General features: G+C 43.2%; 2 protein-coding genes and 2 long non-coding RNA genes across 5 annotated transcripts in view; 2 read left to right on the top strand and 2 right to left on the bottom strand.

The window, feature by feature from the left end:
• The window catches only part of LOC110522579 (poly(A) polymerase beta), a 29662-nt gene extending 27838 nt beyond the window's left edge, over positions 1–1824 (bottom strand). Inside the window, exon 1 of the mRNA XM_036976218.1 lies at positions 1638–1824. Coding sequence (XP_036832113.1) covers positions 1638–1645 — 8 coding nt within the window. The 5' untranslated portion in view covers positions 1646–1824. The remainder of the gene's footprint in view (positions 1–1637) is intronic.
• On the top strand, positions 711–7761 carry LOC118964471. Its single transcript, XR_005051527.1, has 3 exons — positions 711–854; positions 6898–6968; positions 7148–7761. It is a non-coding gene; the product is annotated as an uncharacterized LOC118964471 (long non-coding RNA).
• Positions 7762–10043: 2282 nt separating this feature from the next.
• Positions 10044–11442, bottom strand: LOC118964397. The gene is made up of 4 exons (XR_005051445.1): positions 11252–11442; positions 11011–11154; positions 10668–10743; positions 10044–10464 (listed from the first exon to the last, which is right to left on the bottom strand). It is a non-coding gene; the product is annotated as an uncharacterized LOC118964397 (long non-coding RNA).
• Positions 11443–23483: 12041 nt separating this feature from the next.
• actc1a (actin alpha cardiac muscle 1a) overlaps positions 23484–27732 on the top strand; it is a 7767-nt gene continuing 3518 nt past the window's right edge. Inside the window, exons 1-3 of one of the 2 annotated variants that reach the window (XM_036976220.1) lie at positions 23484–23799; positions 27262–27415; positions 27681–27732. The exon at positions 27681–27732 is cut by the window's right edge and continues 77 nt beyond it. In XM_036976220.1, coding sequence (XP_036832115.1) covers positions 27287–27415; positions 27681–27732 — 181 coding nt within the window. In that variant the 5' untranslated portion in view covers positions 23484–23799; positions 27262–27286. Of the gene's footprint in view, positions 23800–24995; positions 25018–27261; positions 27416–27680 lie in introns of those variants that run through there. The other variant, XM_036976221.1, reaches the window with a different exon arrangement.

A 27732-nucleotide genomic window follows, 5' to 3' on the forward strand; every position in this document is an offset into this window, starting at 1 on the left:
TAAATTTGTCCTGGGATATAAACAGTTGTTATTTTACCTGAAATGCACAAGGTCCTCTACTCCGACAATTAATCCACAGACAAAAGGTTAAAAACAGTTTGTTTCTAGCAATCTCTCCTCCTTCAGGCTTATTCTTCTTCAGGACTTTATATGGAGGTTGGCAACCAACTTTAATAAGGTGCATTACCACCAACAACTGGACTGGAGTGTGGCTCTCAGTTCAACTTTCAATCACCCACGTGGGTATATGCTCCTCAAAACCAATGAGGAGATGGGAGAGGAGGGACTTGCAGCGTGTCAAGTGTCACAAATAGAACCAAGTTCTATTTTAGCACCTGGCTATTCAGATGGGCGTGAGCAGTGTGGGTGCAATGATTGAATAACATGCATGTTTACATTTACTTTGTGACACGAGCGGTGTGGTCAGCATGTGAGAGGACATATTTTTGCACTGGTGACCCATGACAATGCAAAACATAACATGCTGACCACACCGCTCGCGTCACAAAATAAATGTAAACATGCATGTTATTCAATCATTGCACCCACACTGCTCACGCCCATCTGAATAGCCAGGTGCTAAAATAGAACTTGGTTCTATTTGTGACACTTGACACGCTGCAAGTCCCTCCTCTCCCATCTCCTCATTGGTTATGAGGAGCATATACCCACGTGGGTGATTGAAAGTCGAACTGACATCCACACTCCAGTCCAGTTGTTGGTGGTAATGCACCTTAAAGTTGGTGGCCTACTGCCGTATAAAGTACGAAGAAGCCTGAAGGAGGAGAGATTACTAGAAAACAAACGTTAACCTGTGGATTAATTTTCGGGGTAGAAGACTTTGTGCATTTCAGGTAAAATGACAACCCATTGTTTATTTCCCATGACAAATTTGCAAGCAACAGCAAACTAGCTATCTACATTTCTAAATGTCTAATGCTTTTCGACCTGTCCCCAAATTAATTTAGTTGGTTTTGATATTTCAACCTGCGTGTCCGGTGTGGGAGGACAAAACCAGCATGTAAGAGTTACGCCTAAATGGCAGTGGACAAGACTAACCCTGAACAGCCAACTTTCTCAAACTGGCAATGATAACATGATATTTTAGCTGTATCTGACAAATACATTTAACATAATTGCGAAAAAGAGACAATACAAACGAAGTAGAGTAGTAACAGTAGCGTAACGTTGTCTTTGTTTGCATTTAACCTTTTAACTAAAAGTTTGCAAATGACAAATTTACAAATAAACTTTACACTTCACTTTGTCACTAGAAAACACGTAGCTAACTAACGTCAATTGGTTACCGAATCACAATTTACCTACTAACGTCAGCTACGTGCTAGATGGCGCAAACATAGCACAAAGCTAACGTTGGTTAACGTGTTTTATTATGGCAGCATTTCCAGGACTTAGCTAACTAGTCGTTTGCAAATTCACTTGCCAAGAACGCTTGAATGCATTGGGTTGAAAGTCAGACCCGTACTAACGATAACTACTGTAACTAGCTAATACTCAATTGTTTCTATACTATTTCCCGCTACCAAAAATAAATACTTGCCAAACTGGCTCGCCAGCATCGGTAGGCCCAATCCCCTTTCCAAACACATATCTGTCCAAAGTAACGAGATACTTACAGAGCCATTGAAACAACCTCCAGCAAGTCCAATCAGCCTTCCCAAAATTCCCTTCTCATACTCGTTTCTTATTATAAAAAAGATAGCTATGTTATTTAACCAGAAACCGAGCAATGGGATTTACACCTTTTGTTTCCTCTAAACATGGCGCGTGTTCAAGCTGTGCGGTAAAAATCGCACCGTGAGTGGGTTGTGTTAACGTCATACCGTAGAGCACACTTTTATCACATGGGAACTGTAGTCTTTTAAAATAGATGGACATTTTGGCATTTTTATTTTACCAGGTAAATTGACGGAACACATTCTCCTTTACAGCAACGACCTGGGGAATAGTTTCGGGGGAGAGGGGCGATGAATGAGCTAATTGTGAGTTTTGTGTAGTAAGTACTCTGTGTAGAGTTATCATTCATCCTTGCCCTAGGAGGGTGTCTATTTAGTAATTGCACAGTAGTACTCTGTTTTACCTTCAGGGGGTTGAGTCTAATATATACAGTATAACTCATCTGCTGCATAGCCTTCATTTTTGTTCAAAACAATAGATGTATTTAAATATCTAGTAGGTGGGAATTCAAGGATTACTTAACCATTTTACAAAAACACATTCACTTGAAGAGTGCAGATGTAAAGTTTGGTAACAGAATGATGGTTTGTGCCATCATTCTGTTACTAAACTTTGTATTTGCACTGCTCAAGTAAATGTGATTTTTGTTCAAAGTAGTCCTTGTGCATAGTTATGGTTTGTTTAACTTTCGCAATCGTTGGTTTTAGTTTAACATTTTAAAGTGAAAAATCTAAATCTCAGCGTCACTGTTACCTGGAATAGAGTACCACAGTATGAGTCATAATACCCATAATCCTAGCAGTCAAACAGGGAAATGGTTCCACTTGGTTTTTTTTCCATCATTCGTTTTTCCCATAGGGGATTATAGAAACATTTCAATTAAGGGCCTGTGTTTTGTGTAGGCTTACCCTGATGTTTTCAATAACTGTAAATCTCTCTACCCCCAACAAATTAAATTGTAATTCGCTGCTAATGTGGCTATGATTATCTAGACGAGGCTGTTGAATCGAGGCAAAGGTAAGCGTCTCTGGATTAACTATACATTTAGCTAAATGTAATAACGAATGAATTGGCTGCTGGATCTTTAAATGTACCTGTTGGGGAAAGGTGTCAGCTAGAGATGACGTGCAGGATGATTCCAGGGATTTGTAGTTTTGCATGATATCTACTTTGATTCCAATTAGCATTTTAAAATCTCGGGGGCGTAAAGAGCTGAATATATTGATAGGTCACCTTGTCCTAGAGAGATTTACATGGTAATCAAAACCTCACGCCGGGGTAAAACTACATGAAACACAACCCTTTAAGTGTTTCTAAAAATCCCTTTATAGGGGGGAAAAATTATTGGAACCATTTCTCTTGTCTGTGAAATTCTAACCAAGCGAGAGACTTTATCATTTCTTCAAACAATCTATCTTTATTATAAGATTTGCACATTTTTAAGCTAGTTAACGATCCACTCAACAACACTGCGTGGAAAATTCTATTTTACCTTTATTTAACTAGGCAAGTCAGTTAAGAACAAATTCTTATTTTCTATGACGGCCTAGGAACAGTGGGTTAACTGCCTGTTCAGGGGCAGAACGGCAGATTTGTACCTTGTCAGCTCGGGGATTCGAACTTGCAACCTTCCAGTTACTAGCCCAACACTAACCACTAGCCTACCCTGTGTGTGTGAGAGACCATGGTGGGAACATGGTGTACAAATAAGTGATAAGTGTTGTTACTCCTTTCTGCTGATAGAAATATCGCTGCTGCTCAAACTAGCCTCTGTTCTCTTCGTATCTCCACACAACTGTGCCCTTGAAAGATACGGAAAGGACAGAATGGACCAAAAAAGTGTGGTCACTCTGAGGCTCTTTTGTTTTTTGGCTGCGTGACCAAACTACCAAGAAACAAGAGGAAAACTCTGTCTTCTCATATGGGAGACAGACAGTGGAAATGTACAGGTTTGAAGCACATGTGTATACGCAGCGCTGAGTTTGTAATTTTGCCACGATATCCTGTTTGACCACAAGGTTTTATGGGTATTATGACACCTTCACTGTCGGGCTCTATAGCCCAGCTGTTTTCACACTTTTTAGGCTTATCCTGATGTTTTGATAAATGTGTAAATCTCGGAAAAGGTCACTTATAAATGTATTTACCCCCAACAAATGTAAATGCTAATGTGGCTATCATAAAGATTTTTTACATTTATTTTTATTTCACCTTTATTTAACCAGGTAGGCTAGTTGAGAACAAGTTCTCATTTGCAACTGCGACCTGGCCAAGATAAAGCGTAGCAGTGTGACCAGACAACAGAGTTACACATGGAGTAAACAATTAGAAATCATTGAAAAAATCTGTAATTGGATTATGTCACGTGCTAGGGTAGGTGTAGCTGAGGCAAGTGCACATTTTCTTCATAAAATGTACCATTTAGTTGTAGTTACATTTTTATGAATATGATCTTTACAAAAACTCGAGAGTCAAACTAGAGGAATGCATGTTTATCTCTCATGGGAAAAATAAACAAGGTGTATTGCAAGTCGTGATCAACAGAGTCTCGGCTAAACAACTACAGCTCCATGGTTTGTTGCTGGTGGCCCACTCTTCGATGGTATACAGAGAGTGTTTTTAAGAGTTCACAGATCTGAGAGGACTGGATAGAAGTAAGCAATGTGGAGATGAGCCTATATAAGGGCCACCCACCAAAGGCTTCAGAAAAGGCGTCTTGTGACCCATGAAGGAAAACGTTTCACCAATTAGAACACTATGGCTTCAAATTTGTAAAAGTTGCACAATGCGGTTGATTTTGAAATCAGCGCATTTTGTGTAATTTTAACGAGCAACATTGAGGTTGCCATGTTACATCTCGGTTACAATTGTTCCACATGTTCAGTTGTCCATGCTTGCAGAAAGCAATGCATTTACCAGACCGAAGGAATCCCCAAATAATACAAGTTAAGAAGCGTTTGAAACATGCTAAATATATATATATATATTTTTTTCTTCCGGATGCCAGAACAGTGTTTATTTAGCTGTGGGGTCCTTAGTAGATTTTGAGAGCTACGTTAGCTAGTGTAACAGCATAGCTTCCGTCCCTCTCCTCGCCCCTACCTGGCCTCGAAACAGCCACCCTCGAGGCATCGTGACTCATCACTCCACAAAAGCCGCGGTCCTTGCCGAGCAAGGTCTCAGAACGAGTGACGTCACTGATAAACGCAATTAGCGCGCACCCCGCTAACCATTTCACATCGGTTACACTAGCAAACATATTTTTCTTTAGTTTGGCTAGCAGGCAAGAGCAATGATGACTATTGTAGACTAAATACAGCTGCCAAAATCTCCAACTGAGAACTACTGTACACAGACAAAATATATGTCCTCGTTTCGGGATTCATCAGGATCAGTGAAGGCTACGTGTCGCTTGAGCTGATGCAAGGACGAACACACAGTTCTGTGCACCAGTGTGGAAACAAAAGTAACCAAGGAGAAAAATAAGTGTTGTTAGGTAATAGTTCTGGAGATGCCCCACCAGCCTGGTGATCTCCATCATAGTACCACATTGTTCATCACTGACCGACAATGAAAGATTTCCTCTCAATGCCTTAAGTTCTATTCAATCAATTTACTACAATTACTATACACTGGTTCTGATAATTAGGTTGAATATTGGTTTTGAAATGCTTTGGCTTAATCAGTATTATATTCTAGCCTTACCAATTGTGTTCTGGGTGACTCTCCAGCATGTCAAACTATTTCAGAACCATTTCATCTTCCACATTCTATATTTCTTCAGCTGACTGCGGTACTTGTCTACTCTGCCACATCCTCAGCCTGGTTCTGCACCCGCTCCATTAAGGAAGTCATCAGATGCCTCCAAGGAGAAAATAATCTGCAAAACAGACACGGGTGGACTCCCAAGAACAATCTGAATAATATGAAGTCCAACACGATAAGACGAGGCAACAAGCCTAAATAAAATCTACAAACATGCTTTCAGGAACAACTCATGCCACAACTCCATACACACATACTACCATACTACCACTAGTGTACACTAGCACATGGTACACTAGCACATGGTACATTTCTGTTTTCAGCCACCCCAGAGTGGCTCACTTGTGGGCGTGCTGGCAGCATATAGCAGCACGTTCGATTGTGCATCTCAAGAATTCAGCATAGCAAGTTTGTAAGAAGGTCTGGTTATTTAAATGAGTAAATAGTTTAATCCATTCTCCATTTTCATTACTTTATTCACAGGTAAATGGTAATATGCTCTAAACCGCTCTGGTGACAAACTTTGCTGCCTTGTTTCCAATCGTCCACATGGCTGCGAGAACCTATTCAAGTAAGTAAATCCATTTCAAATGTAAACTATATTCTTAGCTACAGTGCAGTCTAACTCAAATGAGCTGCTAACGTAGCTAGCTATCTAGCCAACTTTACACTGCAAGGTTTGGTGACCAGGGCCATCTGGGACTGCCTCCTGAGGGCCTTCAGGCGTGTCAAGGCTACCTGTGTCCTGCATAACTTAATGGACACGAGGACCAGGAGGGGGGGATCTACAGCTTGCCGCTGTGTGCCAGAGGAGAGGTCTACAGGATGTTTCAAGGATGGGGGCAAACAACTCAGCACAGGAGGCAATCCATGTGCGGGAGATCTTCACCACCTTCTTCAAAGAGGTGGCAACACCATAGACTACACTATGCACAACCAAATGCTCTTAATTAAGAGCCATCCACATTGCAATAAGAGTATTCTTCCATTTACTTAGCTATGTCAACTGCAGTTATTCAATTCCAGGTTTCTTTCCTTTTGATTTCTACTTTAGGTGAAGGTGCTGTCTGTACAAAAACAAAACAGGCTCTTTTAAGAGTCGCCCATATTGAGAACAATTACACACCCTATAACCCACACCTACACACTTGTGTATCAATCTGATGTGTTGTGCAGGCTCAGGTGTAACTGTGGCTCCCTCCACCTTCAAAGAATAGACAAAGGGAACCAACCATGGAGAATAGTAAGACACTTCATTATTTTGCGTAGTAGACGCTATATAGTTTGTCATGTCTGTTTTTCAGTATAAAGTACTCTGCAGCCACTTCGTGTGGACACCAGGTGAGACCACACACACATTCCTGTTGAACGCTCTCTCTTTACTCAAAACAGTCTCTGTCCTTTACTTCATCCCCTTCTCCCTAAATCATCTAGGTTATATCAGCTGTGTCGGTGAACTCCTCCCACATCTGAACTGGCTGACGGAGGGCACAGCATGCTGAGAGGTCAGAGGTCAACAGGAAGTATTATTAAATGCTTTACATTTGAAATAGAGATGTATTATTAACGTTGGGACTACTACAAGGATAGTTTTGCATTTCACCTACTGATGATTAGGATGACTGAGTGTTAGGGGACGATTGTGCCTTTTTTAAAAATGTATTATTCTGTCTCTCGTCTCCAGGTATGTTCTGATGTGAGAGGATAAACTGGGTGCTCGAGGCTGTTCGGAGACATGGCCAGAGACACTTATGTATCTGTGGTAAACAGAGAATATTAGGGTAACCCTGTAATTCATGAATCATATGCTGTCTTCCCTGTTCCTCTGTTCTTACTACTTTGTCTCTCTCATACCTCTCCCCAACTTCCTTTTCATCTGTTTTTATAATGGCCACCAGATGTGCATTGAAGTACAGGTTGAACATTTTATTTAGAATATATTACATGTATAATGCATGTATTTATAACACTTGGATAATGAACTTTCAGTAAAGCGTTTCACGTTCTCAACTGGTTGAAATGAAGTCTCGTTTGATGACATACTATGCCTATCCTGTGTTTATCAGACCAATGCAGAAGAAGTGTTTGCTATTGAGATGAACTGGTTTTATAGTAGTTACATGATGCAAAGGAAGTGTAGTGTACTGTTTTTAAATAAAACTAATATGTTTTTGTATATATGAATTATAAATCCGCCTTTAACTAAAGTTTCTAGTCTATTGCATAGTTACAATGTGTAACCATTGAGGGACCTGGATTGGAAAAACACTGGAAGTTAATAATTGTCATACATACACAGCATCATTCAAATAATGGAGTTTGATACTCCTGGTATTGGATATGACTGAAATGTCTCAGATATTCATACTTGAATCGCACCTTTATTTGCCAATTTAGAGTACATGATCAGTGAATATATTCAATGTACAGGCTACAATGTGAGGATCTCATGCTTGGCAATAACTACATGTATATAGGACTTGCATCCTTGGCAAAACGTTTATTATATTCTACTCGACCCATAGGGTTCATTCAGACTGTTTTGAAGTCGATACAACAGGCTATGATAGCTGAGGGTCATAGCTATATTCTGAACTAATATTTATACCAAACATTTTAGGGTCCATACACAGATCGGATAACGTTTCATTACTAGCTACACATCCATGGGCATACAGGTATTTTTATACTCTACAAGCAAGAAAATACCTAGATACGTTACTTCAGCTGCATTGCATGGGAAATGTCAAGGCAAGCTTACAATATTGTACATTCAATTTGCAGTAAATGCTTTCCTAGATTCTTTGCATCCACTGTTTCACAAGACGAAAGCCAAGTTTGCTGGTTTTCTCAGGAGTCCCTAACACCATTAAACAACCAGAACTACAATCCATAAAGCTACCTAGCTGGTTAATGTCAGCTAGTTTGCTATTGAGCGATTTTCGTAAATAAACGATTACGCATATGTCAAAGTTAATCTACGTTAACTAAGATTTTTTTTGCATGACTCATGTAATTACTTACATTCCATCCTAGTATTTTTATTTTCCCTCTTTGCAGGAGAAAATCACCAGCGTTGGGTCGCGCAGCGTCAAACTCGTCATGCGAACCACTCGATATGATTGGTCATCGCCCAGGTCGCCACTGACGTTTTCCATGAACTTGGGAACTGCTTTTGACTCTTCACTCTCCCGCTCAACCCCTTTGCATAGCCTCCCTGAAATATAATATTTGATACAGTTATCTTTGTACGTTTTTGTATTTAAGACTCGAAGAGCGAGTCTTAAGAGCGATATGACGTAGATGCAAAGTAAACCGCATAGTGAGTCAATGTCCGCAACAACTAATAGCGTTGAAGCGCGAGGCTAAACTTCTACGCTGTTTTTGTTTCCACACGTTATGAACCAGTGTACTTGTGCAGATACTGTGTGGGAGAGAAGTCTCACATCTCGCTCATTGTATTATCTTCCTTGCCCCTAACGTTCACGTAATTCCGCTGAGTCTACCTTTCAAAAATGTGCAAAACACATTTCTGCATATTGGATTTTCATGGTTTTGACACACAGGTATTTTAAATGTATAGTTCAGAATTGTTTTCAGAAAATAAGAGGCACGCTTTTTGGGAACGACAGATACAATTTGAGTAGCGCTGTCTTTTACTGACCAGAGGTGTCACCTCGTAGATAACCTCTGAACTTCATCTTAAATGTTTACACAGTATCTCTGCCACAGTACTCTTCCCTGCCGCTGGAGGGCCCAGCAGACAGACTGATTGGAAAACAAACAGCACAATATATCAATATTCTATGTCTGGCTTGAATATGGGTATAAGGCAATAATACCATGGTACACTCATTGCTGTGTACTTGCTACAACCCTGTACTCCTACAATACATATATTATAAACCGATGCTGGACAGCTTTTTGTTAATACTGCAGCTGAACCACTCACTAGAAGTTGACAGTTTGTATTCCTCCACCACCCGGTTGATTTCTTCCTTTATCAACAAGTCCAGCCTCGGACACCCAGTGGAGATTGAAGGTATCCGTCAGACTGGTTATATCCACAAATTGACACTCCAGTAATCCACATCTGTGCATTATTTTTATTTTTTAAATGGGTCAAACTGATGCTCAAATTTAGACCAGTCCCAGATCTACTGCTGTGTTGCCAATGTCCTCCCATCGTCGACCATAGGAGTTGTCAAGACTGTCAAACAAACTGATCTGGTGAAGATATGCTCCAACTGACCATTGTCAATTCTGAATTAGATTTCCTAAACCTGAGACCGGGATCAAATTAGACATCCTGTCAGAGCCTTAGTGAGATGTCCTCCTTGGAGAACTTTCTTGAGCTGCCCTGGACCGAGCACAAAATTTGAGTAATTTAGCAGACGCTCTTATCCAGAGAGACTTACAGGAGCAATTAGGGTTAAGTGCCTTGCTCAAGGGCACATACATATTTTTCATGTAGTTGGCTCAGGGAATCGAATCAGCGACTTTTCGGTTACCGGCCCAATGCTTTTAACTGCTAGGCTCCCACCCCTTATTATCTATACAGAAAACACCAACCAATTAAATCTACATACACATCTATTTAAAATAAAGAAATGCAACAATTTTACAAATACACTTAATGATCATAGATATGTCTGGCTTAGCTTATGTTTTTTATAAATATATTATTTTAACATTTCAGTCATTTAGCAGACACTCTTAGCCAGAGCGACTTACAGTTGTGAATGCATACATTGACTTTTTTCATACTGGTCCCCAATGGGAATCAAACCCACATCTTGGCGAAGGCAGGCGCCGTGCTCTACCAGCTGAGCCACATGGGACAATATCCTCCAGTGTACTTGGAATCATCCACAGCGATGGAATAATGTGTCTTCTGGCTTGTGGTCGATAACATTCTAGATAACTCTTGTAGATAGACTGAGGTAAACAGTAATTGTAGGATGTGCAAGTATTTTCTTCACCCCATCTCTGGCAGATTTCCTTGAATAAGCAGGAAATGAACATTAATGGACCCATAGAAAAATACAAACTCTGCAAGGTCGCCGACAAATGATACGGATAATATTTATGCCCAAAAACAGGGACTCCTGTAAACTCCAAGCCAATACACCCGGATGAGTCGAGACAGAAAAAGTGAGAAAACGACCATCGAAGCCTCGATAGTCTAATAATGTATATTGTACCTTGAAGAAGTCCAGAAGGTTCTTCCATTCTATATTGGACACCCGCCACCACATAACTGGACAGCGTGGACTTTTCCTGAATGATAAATACAAAGTTGTTTTTGCAACTGTTGTTGACGTTTGCCCAGCCCATTATACTTAAGCAATAAGGCCCGTGGGGGTGTGGTATATGGCCAATATACCAAGGCTAAGGACAGTTCTTTGCGGCGTGCCTGGATACAGGCACGCCGCAAATATACCACAAACCCCGGAGGTGCCTTATTGCTATTATAAACTTGTTTCTGATGTATTTAGCAATCAAAATAAATGTTTTGTCATATCGATGGTATATGGTCTAATATACCATGGCTTTCAGCCAATCGGCATTCAGGGCTCGAACCACCCAGTTTATAATAACAGTTTTGCCCAGTTTGAGCACCATTCTCTGTGTTGGTGTACTCCTTGAAGTTAGGATGATGTCCACTATCAGAGGAATCTCTGGATCATTCTGAGGTTCAGAAAGCAAAGGTATGTGAAGAAATATAGGAAAGCGTTTTGAAATGTTGTAAATAAATAAATTACATAGAATTGAATACAAAACTTACAGGATCGGCTGGCTTGCTCATCGCCCTGGTCATGACTGATGATATCAAGATGGATATTTTTAGAGACACAAAACTCAGTATCTGAGTGAAACGCTGTAGAAGAAAGGAAGAGGAGGAGGCGTTGTCTTACTGTGGATATAGGCCAGCGTTTCCTAAACTCGGTGCACGTTCTGGTTTTTCCCCTAACACCACACAGCTGATTCAAATCATCAAAGCTTGATGGTTAGTTGAATCAGCTGTGTGTAGTGCTAGGGGAAAAAAATGTGCACCACGCTTGAGGAAACCCTGCAGTATACAGTATGCAAATTAACTGCATATTAACCTGTATATATTTTTTAACCTAGCCTGAAATGGCCCTTGTTGCCTCAACTATCAGTTCTGCTGTTTCTGACACATTCCAACAGGCTTGGCAGCAGCTGGTCTCAGGTCTGTGACTGGGAAGACATGTCAATGATAGGCCTAGATTAATTTGTTTTCAGGAAATTGTCTACAAACTGAAATTTGCATGTCATTGCATACTGCTGAATGATGACGTGTGGTTAAACTAATATTGTATAGTGGGTTATTTAAGTAATTATGCCTGAGAAGCCGGTGTTTGGAGGATATATTGGCACAGGTGTTGTTAGGGTCGAGACAACGTTTGTTTTGACTTGGATGACGAGACAGTGGATTGCGCAGTCAAATGGAACAGAGTAAATAGGCATTTTAACATCATAGATTTAGCTGGTGGTAACTTGTGGATTATAAACTGGGTGGTTCGAGACCTGAAGGCTGATTGGCTGACAGCCGTGGTATATCAGACCATATATCACGGGTATGACCAAACATTTATTTTTACTGCTCTAATTACGTCTGTAACCAGTTTATAATAGCAATAAGGCACCTCGGGGGTTTGTGGTATATGACAAATATACCACGGCTAAGGGCTTTATCCAGTCACTAAGAACAGCCCTTAGCTGTGGTATATTGGTCATATACCACACCCCCTCTGGCCTTATTGCTTGAATAGACACTGTCTGGAATGTGGTTTTAACCAATCGGCATTCAGAATTAGACCCACCCTTTGTATAAATACTCACTAAATAACATTCTAATGCAGAACGGGGGATTCTCCCCTCGTTGTTAGAGATAGTTCCAACAATTTGGAAAGTCCCATCTTGCAGTGTAGGCTCAGCCGCAGGGGGACCATCCTCATTTGACAGAATATACACGCTGTCACGAAAATAAGAAAAAAACATTTAGATGAATGCGTATCAACAGTTGGATAACTTTCTTTCTTTTCGTCCACCATGTCTCCTGTTGCTGTGGAAACGCTTTGAGGTTGCTAACATCGCCTCAGCCAATGAAATAAGTTAATTTGCAAAAAGGAGCACTGCATCTTGCTCAGATAAATTGTAAAATAGACATGAAAAAAAAGACATTGTATGGGTTCAATGCATATTTCATATTATATAAAATGCAATGCAGAATTTTTTATTTAATTTTTTACACAGGCTATTTGGGGGAGTTTTGGGCAGAAGATGGCTCTGTTCTCCAGTTAGTGTAAAAATATAATGAAATAAATGCTATTTTTGTCAGTCATATATTTAAACTCTCCCCATGACTTCTAGGCTAGCTATTAGCTCGCTGTTGTGTCCTGTCAAAAATGCCTTCATCAGTTGTCTTCCACCCTGCACGGGGTTGATTTTGTTTGGTGATTTAGGCTTAGTGCAGTATATCTTCCTCAGCTGTGTGATGGTAAATTTGACCAACCATTCAGGGTCTTCCTCCAAAACTCATCTTGTAAACTACTCTGTTTAGTGTTGATATGAATGTAATTCACAATACAGGTGAATTGTAGGACATTATACAGTATGTGCAATGTAGCCACACACACACACACACACTCCCCCAACCACCACACACCTGTAGCAGCACAGGACAACAACAGGGTTAGTGCTGACATGGAAACTTCCAAAGCACTTCACATATTTATAGAGCTGACACTATGTGACAAACTGTTGGCACGACCTCATCTGCCTTCAAACTGCCCCACTCCCTACTACAGGTCCCTCTCTCAGCACACTGTAAAACACAACCACACATCGGAATGCCGGTCAATGACAACACACTGTAAAACACAGTTACACTGTAAAACACAGTTACACACACACACACGTCACCTGGCAGTAAATTGTAACACACATTCACAGAATGGCAGTAGATTGTAACACACATTCACAGAATGGCAGTAGATGGCAAACTGTTTAGCTATTTAAATTGAGAATTCAGTTATAATTAAAATAAGTAAGGTAATAATGCAGATAAAACACTATAATTCATTCTTATTTTCACCTTTTTCAAATTGCATGACTTACTCATGCTCCAACCTCGCGTGGACATTCTTTTAGAGCGTACTCAACAACGGGGTGGAAAGTACTTTAAGTAAAAATACTTTAAAGTACTACATAAGTAGGTTTTTTTTGGGGGGGGGGGTATCTACTTTACTTTACTATTTATATTTTTGTGACAACTTTTACTTTTACTTCACTACATTCCTAAAGAAAATAATGTACTTTTTACTCCATAAATTTTCCCCTGACATCCAAAAGGACTCATTACATTTTGACAGGAAAATGGTCCAATTCACATACTTATCGAGAGAACATTCCTGGTCATCCCTACTGTGTGCCCCTGGTGATCCATAAATGACAAAAACAAGAAAATCGTGCCGTCTGGTTTGCTTAATATAAGGAATTTTAAAAATTATTTACTTTCGATACTTAAGTATATTTTTGCAATTCCATTTACTTTTGATACATGAGTATATTTAAAATCAAATACTTTTAGACTTTTACTCAAGTAGTATTTTACTGGGTGACTTTCACTTTTACTTGAGTCATTTTCTATTAAGGTATCTTTACTTTTTACTCAAGTATGACAATTTAGTACTTTTCCCACCACGGCTCAACAAGATGTCCAACTGCATCTAAATTCTGTCTCAGAGAGTATAGAGCTCTTAAGTAGTCAATATAATCTCACCTCTAGAGTCTGTCAGGGGCCTCAGGAAACAGAGAGAATTGATGGTGCCATGCCTTACTACCACTCCTCTGCCGACAGCTACTGTCTGTCAGTGATTTACAGTGAGAAACACACATCGATTTGAGTAATATTTCTATTGCTGTTCTTGATTGATATGCCTCTCACGGTGCATTCTGTCTACTGCTGTACTGCCAGCAGCTGTTAGAGACGGCACGTGGGCACACACATCCCATCACATAGCGTTAAGGACAGGGGACAACTGAGAATACAATTAGCCTGCTGTCAAGGATCTCCATTTTGTTCCTCCCTCAGAGTCATTCAGTTCAGTAGTATGTTTGTTGTTGTTTTTATGTCCACTAACAGTTTTTATGATACAAATAACATTTCTTTGAAAACAGTAAAACAGATAAGCAGTTTGTCTAAAGTCATGGTTCCTTCCCCACAGTTGCTCTCAGTCTCTCAGTCCCAGTAACCAAACAACAGGTGTGAAGTCAAAATGTTGCCGTGAACTGAACATCTGCTGGTGGCCTTAAAATACAACGAAAGTCCTTTGCAATGAATGTACCAATGGGCCATCATGTACCAATGGGCCATCATATACCAATGGGCCATCACATACCAATGGGCCATCACATACCAATGGGCCATCACATACCAATGGGCCAACACATACCAATGGGCCATCACGTACCAATGGGCCATCACATACCAATGGGCAATCATATACCAATGGGCCATCATATACCAATGGGCCATCATATACCAATGGGCCATCATATACCAATGGCCAACCACCACTCCAAGCGAGAGACTGTATACCTCTAGCTTGATTTTTCACTTAAATGTACCTTTTTTTTTATCACACTGCTAGGCTGCACAAGCCTGTGATGGATAAAGACGTCATTTTGAATGGTAAACAAAAATCACGTCTACAAAGTTGAAGTGCATTTTATAAAACATTTGTGGTCATTGGAACAGCTGCCTACTGGGATGACTACCCATTGCTGATGGGGGTTGAGACACACACACACACACACACACACACACACACACACACACACACCAAGGCATGCACAGTGCTGGGGGGTTGACCAAGGCAGGCCAGGCAGCTGTCAGAAACAGACACAGGCAGACAAATCCTGGGCCGCCTGCTTCACCTTATAAGGAAGAAGGTCCCCCAAAAGAGACCTGGTCAGACCTATTCTGCTTATCCTGGTCAGCTCTCACTGGGCTTGGTGTCACCTGGTTATCCTGGTCAACTCTCACTGGGCTTGGGGTCACCTGGTCATCCTGGTCAACTCTCACTGGGCTTGGTGTCACCTGGTTATCCTGGTCAATTCTCACTGGGCTTGGTGTCACCTGGTTATCCTGGTCAACTCTCACTGGGCTTGGGGTCACCTGGTTATCCTGGTCAACTCTCACTGGGCTTGGTGTCACCTAGTTATCCTGGTCAATTCTCACTGGGCTTGGTGTCACCTGGTTATCCTGGTCTACTCTCACTGGGCTTGGGGTCACCTGGTTATCCTGGTCAACTCTCACTGGGCTTGGTGTCACCTGGTTATCCTGGTCAACTCTCACTGGGCTTGGGGTCACCTGGTTATCCTGGTCAACTCTCACTGGGCTTGGTGTCACCTGGTTATCCTGGTCAACTCTCACTGGGCTTGGGGTCACCTGGTTATCCTGGTCAACTCTCACTGGGCTTGGTGTCACCTGGTTATCCTGGTCAACTCTCACTGGGCTTGGGGTCACCTGGTCATGAACAACTTGGTGGGGAACCAGAGGGATTTATTTTCCATTTCCACCGCTGATGGTAACAATGTATGATATTTGTTCTCCACTTTATTAGAATGATGTTGGTTTTGAATCGTTCCTTTGTTGTTAATCTGTTGTTCTACCTCAGTGTTCTGCTTTATGTATGCATGACAGTTCATGTTGTTGAATGTCTTAAATGTTTCCTATGTTTGTCAAGGAAGGATAAATAAACATGGACGTCAAAGCTGGAAGTGTTGATGGACTCGAGGGCCAAATGAATCAGAGGACACATGCAGTATTTCCACCACTACTTACAGTACCTTCGGTGAGTTAGTGTTAAAATCTTAAAACAAATCAAAAAACACTGTCAAAAGTTCTTCATAATCGCTTTTTAGGGAGGCGCTCTTCGAGTTCAAACTGAAACCGTTGACCCTATGAAGAGACAGTTACTGTATTTGTTGTTCAGATCATCCCTCCTCCACTCTACTATTCTCCTCCCTCCTCCACTTTACTATTCTCCTCCCTCCTCCCTCATCCCTCATCCACTCTACTATTCTCCTCCCTCCTCCACTTTTCTATTCTCCTCCCTCCTCCCTCATCCCTCCTCCACTCTACTATTCTCCTTCCTCCTCCCTCATCCCTCCTCCACTCTACTATTCTCCTCCCTCCTCCACTCTACTATTCTCCTTCCTCCTCCACTTTACTATTCTCCTTCCTCCTCCACTCTACTATTCTCCTTCCTCCTCCACTCTACTATTCTCCTCCCTCCTCCACTCTACTATTCTCCTTCCTCCTCCACTCTACTATTCTCCTTCCTCCTCCACTCTACTATTCTCCTTCCTCCTCCACTCTACTATTCTCCTTCCTCCTCCACTCTACTATTCTCCTCCCTCCTCCACTCTACTATTCTCCTTCCTCTTCCACTCTACTATTCTCCTTCCTCCTCCACTCTACTATTCTCCTCCCTCATCCCTCCTCCACTCTACTATTCTCCTCCCTCCTCCACTCTACTATTCTCCTTCCTCCTCCACTCTACTATTCTCCTTCCTCCTCCACTTTACTATTCTCCTTCCTCCACTCTACTATTAGTCTCCCTCCTCCACTTTACTATTAGTCTCCCTCCTCCACTCTACTATTAGTCTCCCTCCTCCACTCTACTATTAGTCTCCCTCCTCCACTTTACTATTCTCCTCCCTCCTCCACTCTACTATTCTCCTTCCTCCTCCCTCATCCCTCATCCACTCTACTATTCTCCTTCCTCCTCCACTCTACTATTCTCCTTCCTCCTCCACTTTACTATTTTCCTTCCTCCTCCACTCTACTATTCTCCTCCCTCCTCCACTTTACTATTCTCCTTCCTCCTCCACTTTACTATTCTCCTCCCTCCTCCACTCTACTATTCTCCTTCCTCCTCCCTCATCCCTCATCCAATCTACTATTCTCCTCCCTCCTCCACTCTACTATTCTCCTTCCTCCTCCCTCATCCCTCATCCACTCTACTATTCTCCTTCCTCCTCCACTCTACTATTCTCCTCCCTCCTCCACTTTACTATTCTCCTCCCTCCTCCACTTTACTATTCTCCTCCCTCCTCCACTCTACTATTCTCCTTCCTCCTCCCTCATCCCTCATCCACTCTACTATTCTCCTCCCTCCTCCACTCTACTATTCTCCTTCCTCCTCCCTCATCCCTCACCCACTCTACTATTCTCCTTCCTCCTCCACTCTACTATTCTCCTCCCTCCTCCACTTTACTATTCTCCTTCCTCCTCCACTCTACTATTCTCCTCCCTCCTCCACTTTACTATTCTCCTCCCTCCTCCACTTTACTATTCTCCTTCCTCCTCCACTCTACTATTCTCATCCCTCCTCCACTTTACTATTCTCCTTCCTCCTCCACTCTACTATTCTCCTCCCTCCTCCACTTTACTATTCTCCTCCCTCCTCCACTCTACTATTCTCATTCCTCCTCCCTCATCCCTCATCCACTCTACTATTCTCCTTCCTCCTCCACTCTACTATTCTCCTCCCTCCTCCACTCTACTATTCTCCTCCCTCCTCCACTCTACTATTCTCCTCCCTCCTCCACTCTACTATTCTCCTCCCTCCTCCACTCTACTATTCTCCTCTCTCCTCCACTCTACTATTCTCCTCCCTCCTCCACTCTACTATTTTCCTCCCTCCTCCACTCTACTATTCTCCTCCCTCCTCCACTCTACTATTCTCCTCCCTCCTCCACTCTACTATTCTCCTTCCTCCTCCACTCTACTATTCTCCTCCCTCCTCCACTCTACTATTCTCCTTCCTCCTCCACTCTACTATTCTCCTTCCTCCTCCACTTTACTATTCTCCTCCCTCCTCCACTCTACTATTCTCCTTCCTCCTCCACTATACTATTCTTCTACTTCCTCCACTCTACTATTCTCCTTCCTCCTCCACTCTACTATTCTTCTACTTCCTCCACTCTACTATTCTCCTCCCTCATCCCTCCTCCACTCTACTATTCTTCTACTTCCTCCACTCTACTATTAGTCTCCCTCCTCCACTCTACTATTCTCCTTCCTCCTCTACTCTACTATTCTCTTCCCTCATCCCTCCTCCACTCTACTATTAGTCTCCCTCCTCCACTCTACTATTCTCCTTCCTCCTCCACTCTACTATTCTCCTTCCTCCTCCACTCTACTATTCTCCTTCCTCCTCCACTCTACTATTAGTCTCCCTCCTCCACTCTACTATTCTCCTTCCTCCTCCACTCTACTATTCTCCTTCCTCCTCCACTCTACTATTCTCCTTCCTCCTCCCTCATCCCTCATCCACTCTACTATTCTTCTACTTCCTCCACTCTACTATTCTCCTTCCTCCTCCACTCTACTATTCTCCTTCCTCCTCCACTCTACTATTCTCCTTCCTCCTCCACTCTACTATTCTCCTCCCTCATCCCTCCTCCACTCTACTATTAGTCTCCCTCCTCCACTCTACTATTCTCCTTCCTCCTCCACTCTACTATTCTCCTCCCTCATCCCTCCTCCACTCTACTATTAGTCTCCCTCCTCCACTCTACTATTCTCCTTCCTCCTCCACTCTACTATTCTCCTTCCTCCTCCACTCTACTATTCTCCTCCCTCATCCCTCCTCCACTCTACTATTAGTCTCCCTCCTCCACTCTACTATTCTCCTTCCTCCTTCAATCTACTATTCTCCTCCCTCCTCCCTCATCCCTCCTCCACTCTACTATTCTCCTCCCTCACTGACAGCAGTAGGAACACACTAGTGTACAAGGGAATCCTGAAGACCTGCATCTGCTGTGTTAACCCCCAGTAAATATACCCCTTAGCCTCTCCACAGCACATCATCCAGTAAACATAGCCTCTCCACAGCACAGCACATCATCCAGTAAATATATCCCCTACGACACTGTTTTGCCTCCCAATGGCACCCTATCCACTATGTAGTACACTACATAGAGAATAGAGTGCTATTGGGACACAGGCACTGAGTTGAGAAAATGATCACATATAATCCTGATGGGACAAGGGAAACCTAGTCAGTTGCACAACTGAATGCTTTCAACCGAAATGTGTCTTCCACATTTAACCCCTCAATCAGAGAGATGCAGAAGGCTGCCTTAATCGACATCATCAGCGCCCGAGGAGGAGTTGTTGTTGGGGGATATCTGCCTTGCTCAAGGGCAGAACGGCAGTTTTTTTCCCCCACCTTCCTGGCTCGGGGATTTGAACCAGCGATCTTTTGGTTACTGGCCCAATGCTCTCAAACGTTAGGCTACCTGCCACACAACCAGGGAAGTGTAAATGCCTTCAAAACCTCGTAGTGTTGGGTCACCAGCTGAAACGGGACATAGTGTAAGACACCACACTTCGCCATCCATCCATCTCCCCCTTTTGATGGCTGGTGGACGGGCGGAGGTGTAGCACACGCTGTCATATGACAGTATTGTTTCTAACAGGACTTGTGTTCTGTGAAGAGATCCACCAGGAACTTCCTCAATACAGTGCATTTGGAAAGTATTCAAAACCCTTTCACTTTTTCCACATTTTGTTACATTACAGCCTTATTTTAAAATGGATTAAATTAAAAGATGTCCTCAATCTGCACACGATACCCCATAATGATTTCACAATACCCCATAGTGACGTCACAATACCCCATAGTGACATCACAATACCCCATAGTGACAAAGTGAAAACAGGTTTTTATACCTTATTTAAATAAGTATTCAGACCCTTTGCTTTGAGACTCAATATTAAGCTCAGGTGCATCCTTTTTCCATTGATCATCCTTGAGATGTTTCTACAACTTGATTGGAGTCCACCTGTGGTAAATTCAATTGATTGGACATGATTTGGAAAGGCACATGTCTAAATAAGGTCCCACAGTTGACAGTGCATGTCAGAGCAAAAACCAAGCCATGAGGTCAAAGGAATCGTCTGTAGAGTTCTGAGACAGGATTGTGTCGAGGCACCGATCTGGGGAAGGGTACCTAAACATTTCTGCAGCATTGAAGGTCCCAAAGAACACAGTGGCCTCCATCATTCTTATATGGAAGAAGTTTGGAACCACCAAGACTCTTCCTAGAGCTGGCCACCTGGCCAAACTGAGCAATCGTCGGAGAAGGGCCTTCAATGCTGACCAAGAACCCAATGGCCACTATGAAAGAGCTCCAGAATTCCTCTGTAGAGATGAGAGAACCTTCCAGAAGGTCAACCATCTCTGCAGCACTCTACCAATCATGCCTTTATGGAAGTGGCCAGACAGAAGCCAATCCTCAGTAAAAGGCAAATGACAGCTCGCTTGGAGTTTGCCAAAAGGCACCTAAATGACTCTCGGACCATGAGAAACAAGATTCTCTGGTCTGATGAAACCAAGATTAAACTCTTTGGCCTGAATGCCAAGCATCACATCTGTAGGAAACCTGGCACCATCCCTACAGTGGAGCATGGTGGTGGCATCGTCATGCTGTGGGGATGTTTTTCAGCGGCAGGGACTGGAAAACTAGTCTGGATCGAGGGAAAGACGAATGGAGCAAAGTACAGATTGATCCTTGATGAAAACCTGCTCAAGAGCACTCAGGACCTCAGATTGGGGTGAAGTTTAACCATTCAACAGGACAATGACCCTAAGCACACAGCCAAGACAATGCAGGAGTGGCTTCGGGACACGTCTCTGAATGTCCTTGAGTGGCCCAGCCAGAGCCCGGACTTGAACCCAATCTAACATCTCTGCAGAGACCTGAAAAAAAGCTGTGCAGCGACGCTCCCCATCCAACCTGACAGTGCTTGAGAGGATCTGCAGAGAAGAATGGGAGAAACTCCCCAAATACAGTTGTGCCAAGCTTGTACCGTCATACCCAAGAAGACTCAAGGCTGTAATCGCTGCCAACGGTGATTCAACAAATTACTGAGTAAAGGGTCTGAATACTTATGTAAATGTGATATTTCAGTTTTTTATTTTTAATACATTTGCCAAAATGTCTAAACACCTGTTTTTCATTGTGGGCTATTGTGTGTAGATTGATAAAGGGGAGAAAAAATATATATTTTCATCCATTTTAGAATAAGGCTGTAACGTACCAATGTGGAAATAGTGAAGGGGTCTGAATACTTTCCGAATGCACTGTATGTATTCAATCCAGCAATTATTGTCCAATATTAGGTTTAATTTATTTGCACCAAAGAAAATAAGTGATAAACAGCGATGCAGATAAAAATGGAATGTAGATTGGAACGCAAAGGGCTCAATATAGATACAAGAACCCTTGAAGGACGTTTTTGGTGTGAAACACTTATCTTCTTTAAAGGCTGAGAATAGGTCATCATGAGTAGGTTATCTAAAGATACTCCCTTTGAGGTACATCAACAGTACACGTACAGCAGCTACAAATGGAATACCGCATTCCTATTGGACCTTACTGGGCCAAGACTCTATATATATATTTTTTAAAACCTCTGTCTCCTGATAGGACACAAAGCCAGAGTGTATGTGGCCACGGAGGGAAAACCCTCTCTGTCACCCCAAAGAGGGAGGTGACGAAAAAGGAGTTGTGGCAGAGGACGTTACCTCCAGGAGCTGCCACAATGTGCAGCCGCCGACACCTGTTACCCAGCATGCCCCTAAAAGGAGAGAGAGGCGCCAATCAGAGCAAAGTTACCGCCCGGCTGCTGCCACAGGCTGTCCCCAAGACCCGCAGAGCCAAGCCGAGCAGACGGTCTGAACTTTGGACCCCCTCTCTCTGTCTCTCTCCCTGCCCCCCCCTCTCTTAACTTCTAACCCCCTTCCCACCCCCCTCTGTCACTCTCTTAACCCCCCCAGCTGTCTGGCATGTTTCTGGCTCTTCACTCTCAAACATACCACAACGGCTCTTGGCTGGAAAATGTACACAGGCACTATCCCACCACAGACACTATCCCACCACAGACACTATCCCACCACAGGCACTATCCCACCACAGGCACTATCCCACCACAGACACTATCCCACCACAGACACTATCCCACCACAGACACTATCCCACCACAGACACTATCCCACCACAGGCACTATCCCACCACAGACACTATCCCACCACAGACACTATCCCACCACAGACTGGACTGCCCCTCAAACCACTTTTTAACGAGATGCCCCCAGGGGGGTCTAAAGTTACACCCCCACCGCCTATCCCCCCCCCCCCCTTTGACAAACACCCCCATCTGAGCTTAGTCATATTAACGTGACTGTCTCACTGGGTCATGGACAGGAGGACAGTTTCAGTGAATGGAGCTGAGATTTCAAGCTTCAAGTTTCAGTTAGGCTATGTAAATACAATACAGGGTCTGTGTTAAGTTGTGACTTCAATATTTCACTCCGTGTTGGGATGAGATGACAACCGGTAGAGCGATATTGGATGATTGACGTGAATAAATAATGTTTTGATTGTCTGTTATGAGCTTAAAGATGTGGGACAGGGTGAACAAATCATTTGCCCTTCGTCAACAAAATCAGACCTGCCGGATCAATAAGCTCCTGTCATATTCAGCGTCAACACTTGTAGGGTTTTTTATAGTCGTTCAGATGTAAAAGAAAAAGGATCAACATTGTCAATGTTTGCTTTAGTAATTTATAATCGATATAAATATCCAAATCTCTATGCAAATGATGTAAAACATGCAGATGAATTGTCTTTCCTTCTCTCCATTATGACACAATAACACACCGGCTAAATCTGATATAACAGTAGACTATTTTCTCTCCCCAAATCCCAAAAGGCCAGAAATTCTTTGACAGTTTTATTGCATTGTCTGAGCTAATCGTCTTCCTCCTTTTATAAACGTCAAACGTCAGAATGAAAGAGAATTATTTCACATCAATCAGTTAACACCTACTTCATCATGACCCAACTATAATCAACCATAACACAATAATGGAAAGAAATCTAGAAATAATCCCTTTCACTTCCCTCTGCCAAACATTTCCTTATTTTTCTACCAGTCGGACACCCAGGCAGTCAGGCAGTCAGAGGCGGTACTAGAACCCTCCGTCTCCTAGGTAACAACACTCTGTTTTAGATGGCGTCCCGTCAGGAAGGAGGCCTCTGAGTGACACAGGATAGACTTTTTCTAGTGAACCGTTATCTAGAAGTTCTTATTTGGGCTTGTATAAACTCTTGGTCCCGCCTCCAGGCTCCAGGCCGCTGGTCCTGGGACAAGGGGGCATATTTAAGGGACACCTCTCACCCTCATCCTTTATCCCAGTGGAAACTCCAGTCTTGGCGTACAACTTGGTGAGTGTCTTCATTTGCTTTGTTCATGTTCCACTACTGCCCTGTAGCACTGAGTACTGTCTATAACACTGAGTACTGTCTATAACACTGTTTCTCTACTGGACTCAGTACTGTCTATAACACTGTTTCTCTACTGGACTCAGTACTGTCTATAGCACTGTTTCTCTACTGGACTCAGTACTGTCTATAACACTGTTTCTCCACTGGACTCAGTACTGTCTATAACACTGTTTCTCTACTGGACTCAGTAATGTCTATAACACTGTTTCTCTACTGGACTCAGTACTGTCTATAACACTGTTTCTCTAGTGGAGTCAGTACTGTCTATATCACTGTTTCTCTCTCTAGTGGACTCAGTACTGTCTATAGCACTGTTTCTCTCTAGTGGACTCAGTACTGTCTATAGCACTGTTTCTCTAGTGGAGTCAGTACTGTCTATAACACTGTTTCTCTCTCTACTGGACTCAGTACTGTCTATAACACTATTTCTCTACTGGACTCAGTACTGTCTATAGCACTGTTTCTCTACTGGACTCAGTACTGTCTATAACACTGTTTCTCTCTCTAGTGGACTCAGTACTGTCTATAGCACTGTTTCTCTCTCTAGTGGACTCAGTACTGTCTATAACACTGTTTCTCTACTGGACTCAGTACTGTCTATAACACTGTTTCTCTAGTGGACTCAGTACTGTCTATAACACTGTTTCTCTAGTGGACTCAGTACTGTCTAACACTGTTTCTCTACTGGACTCAGTACTGTCTATAACACTGTTTCTCTAGTGGACTCAGTACTGTCTATATCACTGTTTCTCTCCTACTCAGTACTGTCTATAACACTGTTTCTCTAGTGGACTCAGTACTGTCTATAACACTGTTTCTCTACTGGACTCAGTACTGTCTATAACACTGTTTCTCTCTCTAGTGGACTCAGTACTGTCTATAACACTGTTTCTCTACTGGACTCAGTACTGTCTATAACACTGTTTCTCTAGTGGACTCAGTACTGTCTATAACACAATTTCTCTCTCTAGTGGACTCAGTACTGTCTATAACACTGTTTCTCTCTCTAGTGGACTCAGTACTGTCTATAACACTGTTTCTCTAGTGGACTCAGTACTGCCCAGTACCAGTAGCCGCTCTGTTTAATTGATTATTGGACTACTTCAGACAGACGACGACAGGGAGAGGGGTGCTGAGAGGAAGATGACTACATGACTTGTTAGTGCTGGGAAAGGATCCACGCTTTGTCAGCTATTCTTAGAGAGCATTCTGCACTGTGTTGTTGTCATTTTGGAAAGGGAAGAAAGGCCAGGATCTTGGTTTAACAGCCGGGAGCTACTATTGTAATTAAAAGAGAGAGCACATAGAGATCACCTGTAGAGTTAACCCCTGCAATGGGTGTCTACCTACTTCTAATTGGCTTTTAGAGAAGGATGTTCATGAGAGAGCTTGAGAAATAATTGCTTTGAGAGAAATTGTGAAGAAAGAATATTAGGAGAAAGAAAGAGCTGAAGAGAGAAATGGATAAATGAAGGGAGTTGAATGGGGAGAAAGAGAGTGCAGGACAGCGGCAGTTGCCCGGCAGCCAGGGCTTGTTGTGATTGATTGACATGCCATGCTGTTGGCAACACATGCTGGTGACAGGCCATGCTGGTGGCAACACGTGTGAACAGTGACCTGTGGCTCTGGTGGATTGGGGGGGGGGGGGGGTAGTAGAGTGGCCACTGTGTAGTACCGGGCCTTCCGACTCCTGACCACTGGCCAGGCATCCTGACCAGGCCTCAGGCTTCCTCACTAATGACCACACACTGACCAGCTGCCAGGCCTCTAGGCCACTAATGAAGGGAGCTGCCAGGCCTCTAGGCCACTAATGAAGGGAGCTGTCAAGCCAGGGTTGGAGGGATCAGACTCAGGGGCTGGCTGGCTGGAGGGTGATGGATAGACAGATGAAGCTGGCTGTAGGGTGATGGATAGAGTGATAGACGGATGAAGCGATAGAGAGAGAGGTGGACTGGAGGGAGGTATGGAGGGACAGTAACACATGCTTTGAAGGGAGCAGCGGGCTGGGGAGGGAAGGAAATAAGGAAGGAAGGAAGGAAGGAAGGAAGGAAGGAAGGAAGGAAGGAAGGAAGGAAGGAAGGAAGGAAGGAAGGAAGGAAGGAAGGATAGAGGTATAGAGAGAGGGGACTGGAGCGATAGTAACACTTGCTTTGAAGGAATCTGTCAGACCAGGGCTGGAGAGGGGGATGGAAAGATGGATGAAGGGATAGAGGGATGGATGAAGGGATAGAGGGATGGATGTAATGATAGATGGATGGAAGGATAGAGGGATGGATGGAAGGATAGAGGGATGGATGGAAGGATAGAGGGATGGATGGATGAAGGGATAGAGGGATGGATGGAAGGATAGAGGGATGGATGGAAGGATAGAGGGATGGATGGAAGGATAGAGGGATGGATGGAAGGATAGAGGGATGGATGGAAGGATAGAGGGATGGATGGAAGGATAGAGGGATGGATGGAAGGATAGAGGGATGGATGGAAGGATAGAGGGATGGAAGGAAGGATAGAGGGATGGATGGAATGATAGAGGGATGGATGAAGGGATAGAAGGATGATGGAATGATAGAGGGATGGATGGAATGATAGAGGGATGGATGAAGGGATAGAAGGATGGATGGAAGGATAGAGGGATGGATGGAAGGATAGAGGGATGGATGGAATGATAGAGGGATGGATGAAGGGATAGAAGGATGGATGGAAGGATAGAGGTAGGTTTGGAGAGGGACTGGAGGGACAGTAGCACATTCTGTCCAGCTCCCATCCATGGGAAACAGGAGTTACTGTTGTGCCGACAGCTGAGGAGGGACCTCCAGGCCACCACTGTTACTTGTCAACAGACAAGCTCCTTCAGCTGCGACATAGCTCTGTTAGAGATAGGGGAGGAGGGGGGAGGAAAGGGGTAGAGGAGGGAGGGGATGTAGTGTTCCGTGAGGCTGCTTTTTGGAATGACAAGGGCCATGGCTAAGAATAGAGACTGTGGTGTGGGGGGCTCTACTATGTCCCTTTTTGGCTTTACAGGGAAGCTCTGACAAAGAGGGAGAAGATAGGTTATCAAGGACTAAGAGGACTAGGTTATTTCAACAACACTTTTGAAATGGTCTTTCTAGGAACATTTGAAATATTTGCACTTTGAAATGGTGAAAGTATGACAAAATAAAAAATAAAACAGATATCATGAAAATAGGCACTGTTTATATAAAACCATTATGATATGATAATTCACCAGTCATGTCTTTAATGTAACAAGTGCTTCAATGTCGCTATAGTGCTTAACTGTTAATTAATGCATAGAGGTAGCCTCCAGTCTAGTGATAAGCTCATGTACTGGGTGTTTGTTATGGTGTTACTGTAATAAGCGCCCAGACGGAGCTCTTACCGCCGTGTCTCTCCTCCCAACAGAAGGTCATCCTAAACAAGACCAATCATGTGTGACGACGATGAGACTACTGCCCTCGTGTGCGACAACGGCTCTGGCCTGGTCAAGGCTGGGTTCGCCGGTGATGACGCTCCCCGCGCTGTGTTCCCATCCATCGTTGGACGCCCCCGTCACCAGGTACGCTACTTGCTGAGAAAGAACGGATAGCCATTGCCGGTTACTAACGGATTTGTTTGTGTACTTATGCCATGACGTAGAAGTTACGAGGCTATAAGGTGACATATTGTGATGTAGTGACACAGATAATGTAGTGTAGTTTACGTTTGTAGCATTGCATTGGTAATAAGACGCACGTCTAGCCATGCGTAAATTTGGGGTAAAGTTTGATCCACGCGTTGTGCGTATTGTGAACTCTCCTGACCTATGCTTCTCCTCTATGCAGGGTGTGATGGTGGGAATGGGACAGAAGGACAGCTATGTGGGAGACGAGGCTC

The sequence above is a fragment of the Oncorhynchus mykiss genome, chromosome 4 (genome assembly GCF_013265735.2).
Source record: "Oncorhynchus mykiss isolate Arlee chromosome 4, USDA_OmykA_1.1, whole genome shotgun sequence".
NCBI classification, from domain to species: domain Eukaryota; kingdom Metazoa; phylum Chordata; class Actinopteri; order Salmoniformes; family Salmonidae; genus Oncorhynchus; species Oncorhynchus mykiss.